Source organism: Periplaneta americana, chromosome 5 (genome assembly GCF_040183065.1).
Source record: "Periplaneta americana isolate PAMFEO1 chromosome 5, P.americana_PAMFEO1_priV1, whole genome shotgun sequence".
NCBI lineage: Eukaryota > Metazoa > Arthropoda > Insecta > Blattodea > Blattidae > Periplaneta > Periplaneta americana.
This window is the reverse complement of record NC_091121.1, coordinates 41,560,070-41,582,786: the sequence shown is the minus strand read 5'-3', so window position 1 is coordinate 41,582,786 and position 22,717 is coordinate 41,560,070. Positions and strand designations below refer to the sequence as shown.

At 35.3% G+C, this 22,717-nt stretch overlaps 1 protein-coding gene across 1 annotated transcript in view; it reads left to right on the top strand.

Moving 5' to 3' along the window:
* Positions 1-22,191, top strand: part of Hil (peptidase hillarin) — a 233,271-nt gene extending 211,080 nt beyond the window's left edge. Inside the window, exons 7-11 of the mRNA XM_069825515.1 lie at positions 696-914; positions 2,206-2,414; positions 7,856-7,986; positions 9,761-10,018; positions 12,773-22,191. Of these exons, the coding sequence (XP_069681616.1) occupies positions 696-914; positions 2,206-2,414; positions 7,856-7,986; positions 9,761-10,018; positions 12,773-13,075 (1,120 nt within the window). The 3' untranslated portion in view covers positions 13,076-22,191. The remainder of the gene's footprint in view (positions 1-695; positions 915-2,205; positions 2,415-7,855; positions 7,987-9,760; positions 10,019-12,772) is intronic.
* Positions 22,192-22,717: the final 526 nt, after the last annotated feature.

The window sequence follows — 22,717 nt, the reverse complement described above, 5'->3', positions numbered from 1 at the left end:
CAATTTTTCCCTCTATATCCACAGACCTCAAAGTGGGCTGACAACCGTCAAGCAACCAACTTCGAGTGCACACTAACTCCGTGTGACTTAAATTGTGGTTTGTGGTTTTCTGTTAACGAACAGTGACGTGTGTTAGTGTGCACTCGAAGTTGGTTGCTTGACGGTTGTCAGCCCACTTTGAGGTCTGTGGATATAGAGGGAAAAATTGGATCGGTGTCGATTAGAGTTCCCGGGTAGCTCAGTGGTAGAGCGTTGGTACGTTAAACCAAAGGTCCCGGGTTCGATACCCGGCTCCGGAACAATTTTTCCCTCGAAATTATTCAGGGTAATTGTTATTTGTAAATCACTAGTGTTAGTGTAATAAGTTGCACAGAGGTAGAAAACATTCCTAAGTCCAAACCATGATGGAAGATAGAGAAGCAGAAGAATAAGAATAAATTAAGATTGACACCACTGACCTCTCAGTCTTGTACAACTGACAGCTGTGCAGCATCACTTTCTATTATTATGAATTTAATAATAAGGTAAAATGATAGGTTTACATATCAATTTCAAAATGGAATTACTATCCATGATACCCAATTTTTTTCCCATGGCACCAATTTCCCTGTAGAATATAACTCGAAATTGACTGTATTAAGAGATTATGCAACATGTTAAAAATGTGTATTTCATTTAGTTATGTTCTGTTGCAGTTACGCCGGATTGCATTGCGTAGTTATAAAAGGTTACTCGAAATCAGCTGGCTATCAGCCTGGTGTGCGTTTTGAAGACAACCGTTTCCGCAACTCCTGGAATGCAGTTTATGTAGCAGGCGCGTGGCGATTCGTGCAGTGCAACTGGGGAGCCAGACATCTTGTCAACGCTAAGGAAGTTCCCAAAGCAGGAAGTAAAGGAAAATCTGATAGTCTCAGGTAACAATATACAATTACCATTTATTCATGAAGTTATATATCGTAACAATATAACCAGGGACCACCTCTGTGGTGTAGGGGTCAGGATGTTGGTCTCTTACGCAGGGGCCCGGGTTCGATTCCCGGTCCGGTTGAATTTCCTGGTTGAGATTTTTCAGGGTTTGTCCTCAACCGTAAGGCAAATGCCAGGAAATTCGGGCCACAACATCCCTGAATATCACCGGCCTCATTCATCACCGAAATCATATTCATAACAAATCAGTAATACATATACAGTCGCCATCTAGTTTACAACAATAGAACCAGTCTTAACAATAGTACACAGGCCTTCGGATTTCAACCAAAAGTTTAACTCGCGATATGACCAATGATGTTAAAGCGAGTATAAATAACAGCGAGAAAAATGTATTATAACCAGGAAATACAGTAGAACCTCTATTATCCGTGGTAATGAAGGGGGTGGGCTGAACGGTTAATCAAAAAAATCGGATAATCCGTACTATAAAATATTTTGGTAAATTTGGTGAATAATACTGGCACTTTCGTATTTTCCTCCATGATCATGTATTTAACACGCTAGGTAGAGGATCTGAAGTTCACTGATTTAAAGTCTGGCCGTCAACGACGGATTTTTAAGGGGCAAAGAAACTCCTTGTAATGGCTGTCTGTGGAAAGATAGGAATAGTGGAGGTGTCGTGTTGTAAACTTACATACTTTATACACTGTATCCTTAATTTTCATTAAATTGCACACAGTTGTAACTCCAGTGTCGTATTCTGATGCGAGGTGAACCACAGTTTCTCTTTCCCCAAACCACTCAATGATTTGCACTTTTTTTTCTATACTTACCACAACACGATTTCTTTTCATACCCATAGTAGACATTTTATATGTAAGTTATGGGGTGTATAAAGTAAGCCCACAACTCTTACAATAGACCATACTGTGTAAGAGTAAATGCTTGTAATAACACTCTCTAGAAAAAACGTGCTAATATAATGTCCAGTATCTACTTCATATATTTCTGTAGCAAAAAAAAAAAAAAAAAAAAAAAAAAAAACGAGAGAAAGACGTCGGATAATCCGCCAATCGGTTAATAGAGTGACGGATAATCGGGGTTCTACTGTAATTTGCAATAGTTGTTCAGATTTGTTCCAGACTTCACTTTTCTTGGATTAAAACAATATTTATTTATCTTGTGCTAGTGACATAGTGTACATCAAAAGGTATAGCTACAGCACATTTTGGAATCATGTCTTATATGTTTACATTGAATGTGGCTTTATTACAGGTATGAGTACGACGATCACTACTTCCTCACAGATCCGCGGGAATTCATCTACGAGTTTTTCCCCCTCCAGTCAGAATGGCAGCTTCTCAAGAATCCCATCACACTGCAAGACTTTGAGGAACTTCCATTTGTGAGATCTCTCTTCTTCCGCTATGGACTCTACTTCCCCGACACCAACACAAAGGCTGTAATGTACACCGACTCAACTGGTGAGAATGATTGCTTCATTTTTATAAAATAATACTTCCCCCCACCCTTTTCAGTACTTAAATGCTGTTGCTCTTCTTATGAATTTTAATAACATAGATCTACAATATGTAACAGATTTTAATGGCCATAGATGAAACTAGATTTTCCTGGATCATTTTTCACTGTGATTACCAGCAGGGGCGGCTCGTCCATAAGAGCTGCGGAGCTGCAGCACTCCCTGCTTTGACAGGAAAATAAAAATAATATTTATTTTAATGTTTAGAAGAATTGTTACAGCTTTTATTGGTAAATTGCTTTATATTTCATCTGGCCGGGAATATGTACTATTATCTTATGCATAATCTTTTTGCGCGTAGACTGTATTGGAATTGACACTGCATTCAAAGTCGTCCTGGGATCTGCAGGATAGAGAGTGTGTCTTGCTTGGTCAGGGAGTAGAGAGGTGAAGGGGAGCAGAGAAAAACTGCCGCTGTTTAAAACCCATATTTCGCTGCAGTGGTTGCAGAGCCAGGCAACAAGGGATCTTTCCTCTCCTCCCACACCGCTATAGTAATGCTGCGTCAAGTGGATTCTCTATTCCCTTGAAACTTAATGACAAAATTTTTATTTTCTTTTCACATACTTATTGTTGTAGAATCTTATCGAGTTAATATAACGAAATTAATATTCTCTTTTGCCTTATTATTACGTATATATCCAGCCTCCAGCAGAACCTAATATTTGCCTTAACTCAAAATGATTGCACGAGTAGAATCCTTTTGATATAGCACGTAAAATACGAAAGAGACTTCTTTTCCAGTTTTAGAAAATTGTTGACCATCAGTATATCTGAGTGTTGCTTTGGTGTGGCGTCTTAATACCGTAACTTAACCAGTGCAAATGTGCAAGCATGAGTGTGTGTGAATTACAGAATATTAATTTTATTTTTCCCTTGCGGAGAATATTGATGTAATGAAGTGAAATTAAAGGGTCGTCCGTTACCCGACTTAAAACTTACTTAAGCTTCATCCAGCCGAAATAGTGCATATATGTAAGGATGTATAACAATGAAATTTACGCTAAGCATTTGTGGTTACGTGGATGTGAACAAAAAAAATCTCTATTTTCTTTTCCTTGCCTCCTCTTCGGTGGTGATGCTGCATGGACTAGGAATGGTGTGACAGATTTAGGACATTTACCCCTAAAAAGCAAAATGCACGAACCTTCGCAGTCTCACCTAAAAAATTTTGTTTCATTGGCTATGTTACGCAAACTCATACTGCTTGCAATTAAATGAAACGAACAGAACAAACATTCTCAAACATAATCAAGAAGTGATAAAAAATCGTGAAATGATTTAAAAAAATTGATTGTATCAAATTTTGTGGCCAATATGAACTTCCCCTTAGGGGACATGATGAAAAAACGATTCGAAGAACCCTGATGTGTTTCGTGGGTTGCTACAATTCGTGAGTAATCTAAATGAGCCTCTCAAAAATCATTTGGAACATGCCACTGTTTAAGGTTATTCTAAGACAATTCAGAATGAACTGGTAGATTGTAAGTTGAGTGTCTGCTGATCTGAAATTGAGACTGAAATCGATGGTATTAGTTTTTCTTAGGGATTAGCAAATGGTCCTACAGACATTTCCCAACTAAATCAGGAAGTTTTGGTTTTTCGATATGTAGTGCATTTATTTTTGTCCTATACTTATTAGTAATGGTATCAAGAAGTGAAATTTGTATGTACCGAAATCTACTGCAGCTCTCCCAATCCACAAGTTCACGAGCCGCCACTGATTACCAGGCTTCGAGACTTTGGACCCAATACAATAAGTTTACTGTGCATGCACTATAGGTTGTTGACTCGCTGCAGGTAGATAGAGATGTGTTGAGGTAACAACGTTGCTATTTAGAGTAGAGTACGGTAGTGTGGGGAAACATACATATGTACATTCTGAAAGTAAATATACCGGTACATTATACAATGATAATGTCAAAAGAATGTGAAAAGCATTTATTCTCCTGTCTTTTATAAGCATTTGTGTTTAAATATACACAGTGTTAATGGTGAAAATAAGCATGTAGCAATTTTAATTTTTTTCATTTATCCTATTGGTCGTCTTTAGGAAGTGCAGTTACAGTACCGAAATGCAATGTACTACAAGATACATTCTCAGTGTCTCAAACGTAAATCTTTTTCGGTTATCTGCCAAAGTTTGTACTGTAGAAAGCTGCGCTCTACGTCGCATGATGTGATAGGAGCAAAACGAAAAAACCTAACATCATTGCAGTCTCTAAGAGACAGTCCTTTATTCTCGAGTGTCTCTATATGCACTAATTTGCTGTTTATGTTACACAATGTTCCATAGCCGATATTTTTACATAAAATTGATTTTCACTTCTGTTTTACACGTTCAGTAACTGATATACTTGATGTCTCATTAATTCTCTGCATCATTTTCTAAATTAATTTGAGGGCTTCCGGCATCTCTTGCTCAGACTTTTCTAACCGTGTAATAGTTTCAGACACAATTTGAAAATAGGTTTGTATGAAAACCAAATTATTTGTAAGAACCTTCAAATCCAGAGCGTTTTCCTTTGCGTATTTGTTGGCAACCATTCTACAGTACCCCAACCCACTGTACGCTTTACCACTATACTCAGTACGCCGTTATGCGGATTTCCCACTGAACTGCTCCGAAGTCTCGAAGACTGGTGATTACGTAAATGTCTTCAGTTTTGTTCTATCACATACAGATTTTGAATAGTAACTAACACACAGAATTCATTATTGCACAGAGAAACTACAAGTATAGTAATATAAATGCATAGTAACTTCTGATGAAAAAGGACTTGACACACATATTCTAAATATTATGAACTTATATTAATATTTATAAATAACAAGCTAGAAATGCCCAGCAGGTGATTGTATTTTGTGAACATTTTTTGAGTCATCACGACATAATATTCAGCAATAATCCTCCATCATGGACTCATTGAAGAAGCCCTGCTAACATTTTTCCACTTAATGTCTTGGTGAAATCTTTCACTCACCTCGTCATTAACATCACCAAGGTTTGTTGGGAAAAATCTAAATGCGAATGCAGAAAATGAAGTTTCAATGACATGCAATAATCCATTTTGAATCTTGCATACACTACTTTTAACACTTAAATATAAGTAATTGATCAACTAGCGGACTTACTCGTGTTAATTATGTAAATCTGTGCGGCTTATAGCTGTTTCGGTGCGTCATCACATCATCCTCAGAGCCTACTAGATCTCGGCGTCATCTCGAACTAACACACAAATCAATTTCAGTACACATACGCTATTTGACTCCACTTTTCAACACCTTTCAACAATCAAACGCACCCACAAAACTGGCAGAGAAGTTCGAGATGACGCCGAGATCTAGTAGGCTCTGAGGATGGTGTGATGAAGCATCGAAACAGCTGTAAGCCGCACAGACTTACATAATTAACACGAGTAAGTCCGCTAGTTAATCAATTACTGACATGCAATAACCCATCTCGTTATACACATCCAACAATTCTTGCACTTCTTGTTTCTATAGTCAGAAGACTTTGTATTGCCTAGGAAGTTCATGTAAAGCCGCTTGAAGCTTTATCAAGCTCTTACTTCGATAGCATTCAAAGTATTTTCAACCATTTCTCCCTGTTTAATCTCCCTTATCTGTGCTCCTATTAATATGCCCTCTTTCAACTTTGCAGCAGAGATATAATTAAATTTTTCACTCAGATACAAGAATCCTCTTGAATTTCTCTTTCCAAGTGTTTTAACAAAGTTTTTAGCCAAGCCAAGCTTTATATTATTTTAGGAGTGAAAGCAGTAGGCCTACCTTTTTGATATCATATAAATTAGTTTTTTTTATTTTTCAGTCAATCACTTATCATGTTAAGATGGCAGAAATAGATTCTGTTACATCAGGATACAATGTTAATATACCACAGTGAATAGACCGAGATTTTCTTTTACATCCACTTCATACAGTTTTCCAATACATTGAACGTTATAAAGAACAAGCCTAGTCTTCAGTGTTATATATAATAATTTTAAACGATTTTAATTTCATAATTCAGGCACATTGCATACCTCTCAATATATTGTATTATAATTATGTTCATTGGAAGGCTTTCTATCTGTATGTCAATTTAATTTTAAGACTTTGTACGCCATTCAACCATTTTATGTAAAGTATGCATGGTCAGACTATTTACTAGTGTTTTATAAATGTGTTTAAATAATATTTCCACCTAGTTCAAATGTTTGTCTGTTAGAAAACTACTTGAAAGAAAGTCGAAAATAGTGACGTATATTAACATTGCATCTTGATGTAACAGAATCTATTTCTGCCATCTTAAAATGATAAGTGATTGACTGAAAAATAAAAATCTAATTTATATGATACTATTTCACAAACTTATCTGAACTCAACATGGCTTCTAATCTACCTTTTTGAGCCATGGGATGTGTTGGGCATTCTCTTCTCCTTGGTGTCCAAGCACGTCTGATGTAATATTCTTCTGCATTCCTACTCTCCTATAGGCACAGGAAGCTGAACCCCTTTACATTCACAGAACAAAAATAACAGTGTCAGGAAATAAGTGCACACAGCGACATAGTGTGCTGCGCAAAGGAAGGGGCTGCAGCTCAGCGTAAGAAATTGAAAGCAGAGCATAGAGTATAATAAATTAAGAATAAATAAAAAAGATTACGGAAAACGTATTATATGTCCTTTCTCGTGTAAATTTTACATTACCTCGTTAACATCTTTCAGCCTGTTATTGGCCATCTTCAGAGTTCTGAAGATGGTCGATAACAGGCTGAAACATTTTAACGAGGTAATGTAAAATTTAACACGAGAAAGGACACATAATACGTTTTCCGTAGTATGGCCTATAACAGGTTGAAACATGTTAATGAGGTAATGTAAAATTTAACACGAGAAAGGACACATAATACACTTTCCGTAGTATGGCCTATAACAGGCTGAAACATGTTAACGAGGTAATGTAAAATTTAACACGAGAAAGGACACATAATACGTTTTCCGAAGTGATATAGTGTTAAAAGTTGTGTAATCAAGATGTATAAAAAAAACTACACGTGATAAAAAAATACTACAACCAGATGTGAACTCAGCACATCAATTTCTATCACGTGGATCAATTAGCTTTTTCGGAGAGAAATCATTGTTGATCTATGTAATTAGAGCTTTATAACACTATAATGAGCTAACTCCTTAAGGATTAGTCATAAATACTAGTCAAAGAGCGAAATTTGACCTTTTATGTCTCACCATCATTCAAAGAGGTGATACAAGAAAGAGATATAATATAAAATGGGACATGTCCTCCTAGATCAAGAACTTAAATTACTGCTACCAATTAATATTCAAAGTGCACATGTGTAATTTTACATATGCTTACAGGTGCAGCTACCGTACGGATAGCCATGCCAGCCCATATGCAGTCCAGCCTTATCTTCCATTATAACCTCAAGTTTTATGATAGTGATGGCGATGGGTTTGATGGAGTCAGTCTTAAGCGATTTGTTATGCAGGTTAGTTCATAGCAGCCTCCATCTATAAAAAGAGAAAAAAAAGATAGTTTCGTAGGCTACTGCAGTTTCTTCACCTTCATTGTCTTCTTTGTGTTTTCTGATCCATTCTGTCACCATGACCTTTTCAGTTGCTTTTATAATGTTATATGTATTTTAGTACAGGTTTCATTTTAAACTCTTTCAAGATGTCTAATAATGTGTATCATCAATGTCCTCATTAATAAATTATTTAAAAGAAAATTGCTGTGATAATTTTCTTCGAAAATTTGCTTTTGGGATAGGCACTCAAGTATTCTCTAAGTAACAAAACAAAACACCATGGAGTTAAACTTACTCTTTTGTGAATAAACTGGTATTCTTATTCTCATGTAAATCTTGTTTTTAATCGTGTTTAATAGATTTCAAAAGTGTCTTAACTCTTTAAATAACTCTAATCATTATGCTACCAATACTGTGATAATTCATTGAAGAATTATTTAGTTGTTTAAAAACCATCTCCACTGTTTCGATGTGGCTTGCATCATCTTCTTACTTACTTACTTACTATGGCTTCATTGCTGCCCTCACATAAGTCCGCCATCGGTCCCTGTCCTGAGCAACATTAATCCAGTCTCACCATCATATCCCACCTCCCTCAAATCCATTTTAATATTATTCTCCCATCTACGTCTAGGCTTCCCAAAGGTCTTTTTCCCTCCAGCCTCCCAACTAACACTCTATATGCATTTCTGGATTTGCCCATATGTGCTACATGCCTTGCCCATCTCAAACGTCTGGGTTTAATGTTCCTAATTATGTCAGGTGAAGAATACAATGCGTGCAGTTCTGCATTGTGTAACTTTCTCCATTCTCCTGTAACTTCATCCCTCTTAGCCCCAAATATTTTCCTAAGCATCTTATTCTCAAACACCCTTAACCTCCATTTCTCTCTCAAAGTGAGAGTCCAAATTTCACAACCATACACAACAACCAGTAATAAAACTATTTCATAAATTCTAACTTTCATTTTTTTTTTTTTTTTTGAGAGCAGAATGGATGACAAAAGCTTCTCAACTGAATAATAACAGGCATTTCCCATATTTATTCTGCGTTTAATTTCCTTCCAAGTGTCATTTACTTCTGTAATAATTAATTGACTCGCAGGTGTTAGTCAATTTTTGGGTAGGCCTATGGTAGGTAGAGACCAGAGCATTTTAGCAGAGATAGAATGAAGTATCAGTGTCTTATTATTAGTATCGGTAACAGAGATATTACAGTGAGCTTGCATAACGAGTCTAAAGGTTGCAGTGCATGGCAACTGCAGGCGGACTCATGAAGAAATGGAGAGGAGAACGAACTATTACCAAATCTGAAGTATATGCATTGTGAACGGAAATTAATATTGGTATGAAATTAATATACATACTCTTTTGAAAATGATGAAAGTAAGAATTACAAACTACTATATTTCATTCATGTTCTGCATTCATGTGACTGAATTAATCATAGGCTATTTCGAACTGTAAATTCAAGTCAGTGTACTTTTTTTTGAAAGAGAGAGATAAAAGGTAAGGGAATTTTTATAAGTACATAGTCAAGATGGTACATAGCTGATATATTAATTTATTTGTTGATTTAAACTATTTATTAAGAAATTGAGGACTCTTAACACATTCAAATAACATTAATTTGACTTAAGTGAATCTGTTTTAGAGACTCTTCCTATTCAAAAAATAATATTCCTCCAAGCTAATGAAAGTAATAGAAAATGAATTAACGCATATTCGTTTTCCAGTCTGTGGTGGGAAATATTGTCGCCTTCAGAGTACATGCCCCGTGCAGTGGAGCCTTCCTTCTAGACATCTTCGCCAATGCAGTAACACCCAAGGAATATTTGACAGGAGAACCAATGAAGTTCAAGAGTGTTTGCAAATTCAAGATAGCATGTGAGGAGTTGCAGACAGTTATGGTGCCCCTGCCAGATTGCGCAAGTGGAGAGTGGGGACCCACGAAAGCAACAAGACTCTTTGGACTAGTACCCATCACACATCAGGTGAGAACAGACATTATTACGATGTTGAACAACTGGCAAAAGCTGTGACTAAAAATGAACTAATTTATTATTAGGAGAAAAAGATGTTACTATTGACAACTGAAAATAATAATCACGACCACCGAGGTCTAATTTATTTAAATAATTTTGAATTTTGATATATGAATTGTCTATGTCCATCAGTGGCATAGCGTCAATGTAAGCTAAAAAGCTCAGCTTCCCCAGTTAATAATAATTTCATAATAAACCTGCAGTCTATGGACAAAATTATTTATTAATTTTAATAGAATTTATGATTACGCGTTAAATATTGTGATGCGGCAGCTCAAGATGATTTGTGATGCAGCAGTAAACTAGAAGCCTGCACACACCAGCTTCCAAGCAGACTGGTTTCTCACACTCATTCTGCTGTGTAATCCACCCCGCATATTTTCCATCCCTTTCTAACTAAACTATCCTGGTCGCAAGGGTAGCAAGAAGCTAGCTTTAACATTGAAAATAAGTAGTTTCCGAGTTATCCCTTTTCGTCAGTTATGTTCAGTTGAAGTGTTAGTGTGCACAGTGGCTGATATAATAAATAATGAGTGAAATAACAGTTCCTGACACCAATTTACTTAAATTTTTTTAGGACAAGTCTATTATCAAGATTGACTTACGAACAAAAGTGTGATCTAAAAAACAAATGACCGACTCCCTTGCTGTCAATGAAAGATACAACCAAAAGACAGATGCATACATAAGTAATGATACTAATACTGTATCTATTGACCGTTAATATTGTGATTCCTCTAACTATGACAGGGAGTGAGCAAATGTTATACGTATACGTGTCTATTTGTTAGAGATATGTGTAAACCGTGAAATCATATTTTACTACGTACCATTTGAGGTCATGCCTTATTGGTGTTACTTACGAGGTTCCAACCAATCTTCGACTGCTGACTTGACATTGACTACTATTTATTTTAAGACTATATTTTTGTAACACGTTTTCTCATATTGGATGAAAGACAACTTGAATTAGCTTCCCCTGCTCAAAATTTCATGCCACGCCACTGGTGTCCATGTCTGATGTATATATGACTGTATCACCAGCTTATTGTGCAGTGAACGTTTTTATGTCTGGGAAAATCTGAAGTTTCAACGTTGAATAGTGTAGGTCGGTCATGTCAACTGATGCCCATAGGTGTAAGTGCGTGCTTTAGAGCTCAGGAGAGCCTGAGCGCTTTATAGCGGAAAGGAAAGAGACAGACGAGAGAGGTAGTATATGCACCTTGGTCGAGCTATACACAGGGATGGGCAGCACTGATTCAATGGATAAAGGGAAGAGAACTTATTAAAACTGTATCCACGTAAATTTTTAGATTTGTCTGAGAAGTATAAGTGCATTATAAGAATTTAAGTTTCAATTTTAATGCTCATTTTTTACGAGTTTCTTTTTTATTCAAAAACAGTATTTTCTCAACTTTTTACAGAAAGGTGAAATTTTCAGATATGTTTTTTTAGTAGCCTTACAGGTACTGAAACAATGTTTTCGTAAATCTAAGATATCGTAAATATGTTTTACTGAAGATATGTATTGAAAATTTTGAAAATATTGACATGGAAAATATTTGTAAGAAAATTAATTAATAAAGGAACTACTGTTTAGGTGAGGGGTTTGGACTTTTTCCATTGCTGGTTGTCACAATAAAAAATTAAGACACAACGTTTTGAAGGGTGGTTCTCCCTTCGTCTTCAGGTGGAAGGAAGGAGAGAAGAGAAAAAACCTACTGTTGGGATCATTACGTACAGCTATTGTGAATGACTGATTTTGGTTTTTTTCTCTTCTCTCCTTCCTTCCACCTGAAGACGAAGGGAGAACCACCCTTCGAAACGTTGTCTTAATTTTTTATTGTGACAACCAGCAATGGAAAAAGCCCAAACCCCTCACCTAAACATTAACAATCCACATTGCTTTCCAACCCCTCATTTAGATCAAAGGAACTACTGTTACATCATAAACAAAGATATGTGCCCATGTGTTGTAAAACTGTCAGCTTGAGCAGATTTCGAGAAAATAATTTAATATTCTGATGATTGGAAATTGCGCACCAATGTCACCTTAAAAGCATAATGCGATAAGGGTTTTGTTATGTAATATTAGTTACATATACCTACGTAATTTTGCTTTGTACTGTAATATTGTTTTGATTAGTTTATTGATTACTTTTATAAGGCTAAAGATACGATCAATATCAATTCTAACTTACCATGTCATACTTAATCTCTTTCTTTGGGATACCACTTTCTTTATGAATGATGTTTCATTCACTTACTATAGTAAAGTTTTACTACTATGAAATTTATGTGAATATTCCTTCTTAACTCTTGATTATGTTATTGACTGCAATATTAAGAAACTGGTGTTAGTACTTTGTTTTACAGACAATATAGATAATACCAAACAACAAATAGCCATATAAAATAACGACATAATATTTCACGTTCTGTTTGAAGTTTGTACACCATTGTTTTCTTAATCCAATAGGCTCCTTATTCATATACATAATTCTTGCTCCTTCCATATCTAGCGCTTGATGCCCGTGCACGTCAAGGTCAGAAAAATGCGCTTGCTTTGACATCACTGGTGTAGGTGATAATACAGCCCCTTGAGGAACACCTGCATTAATTAGGTTTTTTGAGGAAAATGTGTCTTTTATGTTATGAAACATCGGTAATAGCGATACTAATGCTCTCTTTGTTGTTCATCAGGATGCTCTAGTGTTTGCGGGCCGAGAACTCGAGCTTCAGTTCCGTATGTCACGGCCTCTGACAGACTTCATGGCAACATTGCACAAGAATGGTGTAGAAGAGAAGCGACTTTCTAAGTTTGTGTCACATTCTGTGTCAGATGACGACGTGGTTACTTTTGTCATCAGTTTTCCCGAGGAGGGACAATACGGATTGGACATCTACACCCGAGAGCTAGGGGGTAGTCAGACTGATGGCAGTGGAGAAAAACATCTGCTCACACACTGCTGCAAGTACCTCATCAACTCGTCCAAGAGAAATTGACGTGCAAGTATGGAGTTTGATTAATAAAATTAGCCTTTATCAAGCAGCAAGAATGCCTGCCAAAGCGACACCAATTCTCTTTTGTACATTTCCGTTTATTGCATAAGCTAGCCGTGTGATTATGGCTGAAATAGAAAGAAACATTCGATGAATAAATGGATTTCAGAGCAAAAAGATGATATGAGCACTTGTGGAAGGAAAAAAAATGGAACTATGCTCATGCAAGGATGAGTAGGAAGCAAAATAGTGGATGTACAAAGCCAAAATATTGCGGTGAATGAGATGAACAAATGAAAAGCAGCCTCCGAGACAGATTGCCAGTATATATATAAAATGTTACATACTACATTTCCTGCCTACACAATATTTCATATTTCTCTTCTTTCACTGTCAGAATTATATCTATAAATCCGAAAAAGGAAGGCATTTACTGTACACAAATACATAGCGTTCGCCTACGGGTGAGGCCAGGAAAGCGGCATGTACTGATACGCCGCTTTGTGCGCACAGTTGTTGAGACACGCTCGACAATCAAGGACATCAAGGTCGACAAGTTATCAGTTGTGAGCCAGATGTTGCAGTATTTAACACGTACCTACAGTGCAGTTCCTTGGCACAGTTGCTTAAATATTCAGCGTGTGTGTAAAATTTGTTAACAATGCAAAACGCAAAATTCACGCTTGAACAGAGAGTTTTTATGTATGATGCATATGTGAAAACAGAGTCATGTAGAGAGGTGCGTAGGCAATTTGAAGTGAAATATTCAGGTGCTCCAATTCAGGGTAGAGAAGCTGTTAGACGTCTTGTTAACAAATGAAGGACAGCAGGGTCGATAAATGCTACAATTCCTAAGCAAAAACGAGGAGTATTGACAGGAGAAAAATTGATGAAATCAGTGCATTATTTACACGCTCTCCTAATAAATCTCTAAGACGTGTTTCACAGGAAGTTAGTGTTTCAAAAACATCAGTCTTTACTGCTGCTACACTTTTAAAATGAAAACTCTACAGAGTATAGTATAGAAAGCGGAAGCTTACGGATAGACGATTTCCGCAAGCGACACCGCAGGCAGGCCGCTTTCCTGGCCCCACCCGTAGGCGAACGCTCTGTACAAACGTGAAACTTTGTTCCATCCATTTAAATGTAAGTGTAGTATGAACAAGGGGATGTCGCAATGATGAAACGCAATGACACTTATACCAAATTGTAGGGTTTAAAAAGTAAACTCAAATATATCTAGGTTACGAGGTCTGTCCAGCCATTTTTCAGTTACCTCGTTATGCTCTTTCCTGGTTTGCACAATTTGCCAATTTCATCATCATTGTCTTTTTGACAGGAGGACATCACACTTTGCTAGTAACATTGTCGTTTAGACATGTTGAACCAGACATCTGTGGCGTAAAGAAAAGAATTAGTCTTCATTTAATCACTAAACCATTAAATAATTGCAAAATAAACTAAATTCAAAAGAAATAAAAGACTCGGTTACCTTAGAATTATAATTCGTCATTGTACTTACATACAAAAATGTTAAAACAAAATTAATGAGGTTATAAGTTAAATTAAAATTCATTTTTGTCAAAAATTTTATGTTCTCGACTGACTAAAAATAAAGGACTTTATTAATAGTCGCAGTTTTAAGGGACACTACCGTAAAGAGGGGTGACTTTGAATGGCGAGGTGACTTTGAACAGTAATTTAGCGCCTTTCAAATTAAATGCTGTGCCCAATTGCGATAAAACTGTTTAAGTTGTCAATAAATTAGTTCAGTTCTTTCGCAATAGGATCCAACATTTAATTTAGAAGGGCGCTAAATTACTGTTCAAAGTCACCCCACTTTACGGTACCTTTAAAAAGACATTTGAACACAATGAACTGCCCCACAATTGTCTCAGTATTGTGAACAGTGGGAGAAAATAATGCAGGATGGGTGGGAAATAATTACAGAGGATGAGGTGGAATTAGGGTTTTGTTTGCATTTCATCTGAGTGCACATATTAGGTGGTCTGCTATAGCTGACATCAATTTGGCCACAATGACTCATTGTATATGTAGCTGCAGCTTGAGAATAGTCCCAATGCCATACAACCACTGTTTTAAAAAGTGATTTTTATAACTGTCTAGGCATATAACGTAGATGTGACTGATACTTCCAAACCCTTACAATTTCATTCGACTTTAATTAAAATACATATCGCATTTCCACATTGCGACTTGTGCATCTCTCTTTTCAGAAGAAATATGCATTAAATTTAATTCTAATCATTTAAAGCAGTTCTCCAGGTCTATAAAGACTAAAGGGAATAAATATTCAAGTTTGGAATTAAATCTTAAAACTTCTCAATTCGAGAAAAACATATATTCAACACACTTTCTGTTTCGTGCTGCAGTACACATTTTACAAATTTAGTTTTATAGAATGCAAAGATATTGATTCATAAGAAATAATTTGATACGATATTTTCATAACATGGGACATGTATGTCCAATCAAAGATAATGTAACTATGACTTAACAAAAGCGATCACAATTTTGAAGTATAAATTAATAATTGAAGGTAAGTTTGTGAAGTTATTTTATTATTTTGTAGTTTTCCTAACACGAGTTAACAATGACAATATGAGACAGTGAAGAAATCACCATTATAATAGCAGAGTCAGTGTAAAAAACATCACTCCATTACTAGTAGTTATAAATCTTTCCTAAACAACATGAATGAAGTATGTTAGGTTAGTGTCACAATGTGAGCAACTTTTCAGAGGATATGTTTAAATTCTACACACAGACTGAGTCAAAATAGCATTATCGATTATAGATATTTATTGAACAAAGGATACTGAGCACAACAAAATGCAGCATAATTATTTGAAACAGTTCTTAAAACTTGTTTATCCTCATTTAATGTGTGTAGCTTACATCAAAATCAAAGTGATAGCAATTTTTTGCCACAATGAAACTAGCTGCGGATCAGTAATTTGAACTATCCTTAATATTCTATTCAAATCATTTACGTTTTATGGTAAACTTGTCTGTATCTTCTGTATATTTTATTCTTACATATTTCTACAGAAAGGAAATCTATCTAAAGATATAAGATTCAGTGGCAATGTAGGTCAAGTGCTGAGACTCATTTGGCACATCCATCTTCCAGAAAATTGTATGTTTAGGAAGCAAGACTGTTAGATGTAAAGAGGTGCTCCATCTTGCTTAAAGATAGCAATGGATTTGCCTTCTACACTATGAGTTGTTCGAAATATTGAAATTTATATTTTTCTGATTACAATTGTTTTTCTTTTAAAAAATTCTGAAATTGCTGACATCTTCAGAAGCTACAGAATATCTTTAAGTTTGCACTTTATTATATATTTTATGCAATTCTTTTGTTGTCTGTTTAAAAATTTATTTTTTTATGTATTGTGTGTTGTTAATTGGTTTCAAATAATGTATACTGCATTTTTTGTGTTAAATAGCTTCCATTCAATAAATATTTATAATAATTGCTCGCATGACTTTGAATCTCTTTATATACACATATATTCCAGAAATCTTCATAATCTACCGAAGTACCTGCAAATTAAGCACAAATTCAATGAAATAATATTCAGGTATTAATACACCAGTTATGTTGTCACTAGCGTAAGTTCAATACGAAATTACAGAACAATATTCCCCAAAACTAATCAACTAGTTCTAGAATTCTAAGCCTTAAACTTCCTTTACTTACATTATTAACTTTTCTTTAAGTTTCAGAAAATATTAAAAGAAGCTTTCCTCGTTGACTCTGGGTTTAACTTTGATCTGGCTGCATTTTACATGTTATCGTTAATGTAGTAATTAATTATAATACTTAAAATACTTTCATTTTCTTGCAGTATGAAAGTTCGTTAGTTATATTCATACAATGTTGGGGGAGATTACAGTAGTTTACGCTTACAGAACCTCATTATCAGTTCCCACTGTGACATTTGACAGTAATATAATATTCTGTATCATTTCTTCTCTTTTTTTTTATTATTTTTTTACAGCTGTGATTCGCAACACTGACACTAAATTTTCAGTTTAAGCTGGATATTCATATTTTTAATATCATTATTTCTTTAGAAATGTATACAATTTCCAAAGAATGATATACTATGCAGTTCCAGAAAAAAAAAAAAAGGCCCGCCTGAATTTTCTAAGTTCCAGGTTCATCACATTGCCCATGCTCAGTGCTCCAAACCAGTGGTACAGCTGGCGCCAGCGTTTTTGGCGTGTGTCCTAGAGTATAATGCCCAGTTTATGAGCATATTGCTAGTGGAGCTCAGAATGGTACCACTTCCTATGCATGTCAGATCAACCATTTGCCAAACACAGTTGTCAGACTGACTGTGGCAAAAGTAAAACACCTGTACTTAATGTTCCCATTACTTATTTCACACGCCAAAAACGGTGACGTGGACTGTACACATGAGATCGCTTTGGCAGTTATTGATATTCATTTTACTTCGATTGTTGTAATAACCCGAAAGGCATTTAAAAAGATGCGTTGAAAATTGATCTATTTTTAATAGTAAATGGGTATTTATAAATCGTGCAATAAAGCAGAATGATGGTAAACGAAATTAACCAGCATAATTAATTAAAAAAAATAAATCTTTCCTCAACAGTATCCAGATCCTGAACTGCGAGCAAGCACACTAGCACAGAGCTATTGGAATGCTTGCGATGAATTGTCATACTGTATCACGTTTGTTTCATAATGGCTCTTAGGCATCAATTTGATCTTTCAGATTAATTTCGTGCTTTTAGTTGTGAAATACCTTCCTGTAATACTATTCAAATAATACTGGATTGAGAACCTTTGTTAAATCGTTATGGTGTGAATCATGCTCTGTAAGGAGCTTCAAGTGTCGGGCTAATTGTTTTTTTTTCTGGGACTGTACATAAAATACTAACCAATAATGAAAGCAAAGCCAATTTACTATCAAGTCTTCCATTTTTTATCTTTCAGTTTTTAGATCATAATTTTTTTTTTTTGTATAATTTATGTCACCTGGAATCTACGTATTCTGCTTGCAAAACGCACATTTTTTGCAATCACTGTACAGTGTCGTTTTCAGAGGAGGAAGCCACTGTTTTTGTTCTTTTCTTATTATAAGTAGGAATGGTAGGGAGGAGTAAGAGACGAAGACTTGTGACTTATGTTCAGTCATTACACAGCAACTTCAGCTTATCAGATGATGTCACAGTTTGCTTCTATAGATAGTCATTGGCACATATAAAATGAACTATCACTACCTAATGTAACAGCCATAGTTTACAGGAAGTTTCGGCTTTACCCCATTAGGCACTCTAATACTTTTTCATATTTAATTTATCCTGCATGTAGAGTAGAAGTTACAAATAATCCATAATTATTTGATTCATTCATATTTCTCTTATTTTCATATAAGGAAATTCAGGGAAACCATATTAGTAATCCAGGAGAACCACATTTACAGAAGTTAGGAAAATTGTTTTGGTGATATTTTTCTAGACAAAGGAAAGAAATTCTAAGCAATGACTTATAGTAAAAAAAAAAAAAAAAAAAACACTCAACTGTGCAACAACTTTTTATTGAACAGTACATTCTGGTTTCTCTTAAAGGAGTATAGATTTGATATTTTGTGTCATGTGTACTGTCTGTCCAAGTGGTTATGTTGCAGGATTGTCGGAAGAGGTGAAATCACATAACAGTTACTTAACAGGACACTTTTCTTTAAATTATTTTAAACAGTTGTATAATATTACGTAGCTTCCAATTCGGTACAGCAAATATTTTCAGGAAAGATCCTAATGGCCCAGCCACTAACCTCTACAGAGGGGCCAGCAGAAATAGGTTGGGGAAACCGGAATGTGACATAACCACTTGAACAGACAGTAGTTTACTGTGATTATCAAACAGTGTATCATTTACAAGAATCCTGAATGTGACAAGACCATTAACATCATATAGGTATGCAGTGTCGCAGTATTGTGATTTTAGTACAACTGCACACATTCTGACAATAAAAGACAGTTATTAAAAATTTTAATTAAAATAAAGAAACTGCATCACAGAAAGGATTGCTATTATTTGGAATTATTTTTAGTAAACATACTGAAAGATTTTTTAACATTACTAAACGCTGAAAGTAATATAATATGAATCTTAACTACTATTGTAACGAATTTCATGTAAACTTGTACCCTCTTGTTACAAGAAGAATTATGTAGGCATTGTTAACTCGGTTGCTAATGACAACAGAGAAAAGTTGTATAAATTCAGTTGGCAGAGGCAAAGACGTTTCTTTTCATATTCATTTCACTTCTTTTCCAGAAAAAAAAAAGTGGCTTAATTTCGAGACTGATCACTGAAGGACATGTAAAGTTCACTTTCATGGTTGCTGTAAATTAATTTAGGCAGCTATGAAACACGAATATAACAATTATTTCCACAGGTCATTTCTATGAAGAGTGTTTTTTGCCAATTGTGTCTTGTTCCAATAGGTCATAATTTATTTGTGAAAATTTCTGCCTGCCAGAATAATTTCTCCTACAATACGTCCATTTCATACCACTGAATTTATTCATGCTCTACTTTCATTCTGTTCCTCAGTCTTGCATACAGTAAAGGCTGGTTCACAATAAACCAGGAACAGAAACGGCAACGAGAACGAGAACGGAAATATTGTTAAAATAAATGTATTTAAATGTGAAGATTCATAATTGAATATTGTGAACGTTCACATTTATGGTCTGTCCAAAACTACTTCCGACTGACAAATGGCGCCTTTAGCGTGTTACCATGGCAACCATTCAAATCAACCAATCACGAGAGAAGCGTAACCATGGTAACGGGACGGTGTTGCCGTGTCTATGTTTATAAGTAGCACGTGAATACCATGGCCTAGTGGTGAATAGTGCACGGAATGACTTTGAGTTGGCTGGTTAGCGCGTGCTTTGTGTGAATTAAAATATTATTTAGAAGTATTATTGTTTTAGTGTATCGATAATTATGTTTAAATTATATTACACGTATTATCTTCGTTGTTATTGATGGAGTGTGTGACTAGTGTGCGTTTTCTAGTTTCTGCGAGATTTTCTAAACGGGTGACTTGTGCAGTGTCGGAAGGACGGAGAACAAAGAATATTGGACAAGGTGCCCCGTTAAAGAGTCAAGCGCGAGAGATGGTGTGTTATGTGATAGAGTATTTTGAAAGGAAAAAGATAATGACGGGCTTCTTTTACCTTTGGCGCAAGTCGTAATGAGAACTGCTGCTTGTGTTAAAATTAATAAGATCTCTGTTAACGATATTGGAAAAGAAAAAGGCCGTGCAGATTTTTAATCATAAATATTTTTACATTTTTTCAACGCCTTTGTAACAATATTACATTGAAGAATACCGGCACTCATACAGGTAAAGGCTTCGTATTAAATTTAAATCTATTTTTAAAGTTTAGAGTCCTTTCGACGCTTTTCTAACGGTATTACATTGAAGAATATGGTACTACTACTATTAATTATAATAATAGACTAATAAAATAATAATGTAGACAAATTTTAATGCCTAGTGTTCAACAAATTGGTTAGAAATGTATGTGTTTATGTCAGCCGTTCATTACTGCACTCTATCGGCAGCGTGCTCGCTTACACGAAAGATGGGCAACATGACAACATTGCTCCCCCTTCTCTGTAAACTGTCAAGTCGGAAGTAGTTTTGGTCAAGGTATAAATACATTTATTTTAACATTATTTCCGTTCTCGTTCTCGTTGCCGTTTCCGGTTTATTGTGAACCAGCCTTAAGCTGTAGCAATTTCATACTCCCCAAACATAACTCTGAACGTGGTACAAGAACTTGTAGCTAACAAAGATATTTCATTTGAAATGTGTAAACAAGATGGCCAATCAAGTGGACTTAACATTTTGTAATAGCCTAAAAGAATGGTATATTACCTTTTCCATCTGAAGATGAAGATAGATTGAACATTCCAAATGTGTTTTTTGTAATTCATCGACAGTAGGAAAGGATCAATTAAAACGCTTCCTATTACTTCTTCACCTCAAATCAGTAGAATTAAAGAGCGTTTATAATTTTGTTACTGAAGATCCATTAATACAGTATCATGACATGCAATAATTCAAATGTAATAACGTTTATATGTAAGCATGTTACACAACATGGTTATGGGAGCAAAGATAAGCTAGTTTTACTATTAAATTAGACAATCATCATGTGTCGGTGTTAATTCAAATGTAAATAACATATTTTGTCATTTATTATCCACAAGTTTCTGGCTGAACCATTTTGTCATGTTGAAACTGATCAAAACAGGTAGGATCTATTACATAGGTATTGTAGTTATTGTATCAAGACGAATTCATTCCTCAATTGTAAATACAACCGAGAGGCTCAGAGCTACCTTAAGCTGTACATTCAAGTCATTTAACACTCTGAGGCTGACAGGTTAGACTATGACACGGTCTTGCTACTTTGTACATATCTTATCTCCATGCTTGATATATTTTCTACTACTTAACAAATTCTAGTGATTGTCATAAGGGATAGGTATAAGAAAAATCTCACCCCAACATATTTGGGAATAGTATATTTAAATCACACACAAAACAGTCATAACCTGCATATGTATTAACATATTTTGTTGATCTTCCAATACCGACTGACAGACATTTTCTATATATGAATCATATTTAATTAATTTATACTGACCATGGAAGAGAGTCATAATATATATAAATAGGTATTATATTAAATGAATGTAATGCTCTAACATGTAAAACTGAAAGATTGCAAAGCCTCTGTTTTTTACTGATCATAGTTCAAGGACTACACAGTATTTCTGTACTTTAGCTTAGACAACTTTGGAGTATCAATCAGTGCATTCCAATAATATTTTGATACTTGAGAGCTTTAATTTTACATAATTATACTGTGATTGCTTAGTCACACAAACACACACATACATTTATACATACATTACAATCCTACTGAAAATTGCACATTGTTTTCTGGTATTATTGTACATTTGTTATTCTGTCTTTGGATTTGTATTTTAAGATAACATGTTGCTTTTAATAAATACAGTGAAAACCATATTCCATTGTAAGTACAGGAATCTCTGCACACAGAATACTGGTTTGATAATGTTGCTATTTCCTCACATCTTTTTATTATGTTATTGTGTGTATTAAGACGTATCCAGACTTGCAACCGAACATCATCTCGTTGCGTTTCTTTCTGAACTGCACTTCGTAACTTCAGCATGCGACCTGAGCCCATAAACTGAACATTGTGGATCAGGTTGCACTGCGTTCCATTGCTTGTCGGTTTTTCCGCATCACATCAAAGGATCCAGCATGCCCAATTTGCGGTAAGTGTGGACGTGCATAGAACCTGGATGCATAATAGTGTGACTAGTGGCCATGGAGTGGGAAAAGCAAAACACACTGCATTTTAATAAAATTTTAAAGGAATCATGCTTGGGATAAGCTGGAAACCGAGCTGAATACAATGGCCAAGGAATGGCAGAAGAAAATGACCACCTTGCTTTCTTCATTCCGATGTGAAAAAGGAAAAGTGAAGAAAAGTATGGGAACACTAGTTGTCAGAAATCTCACTGTC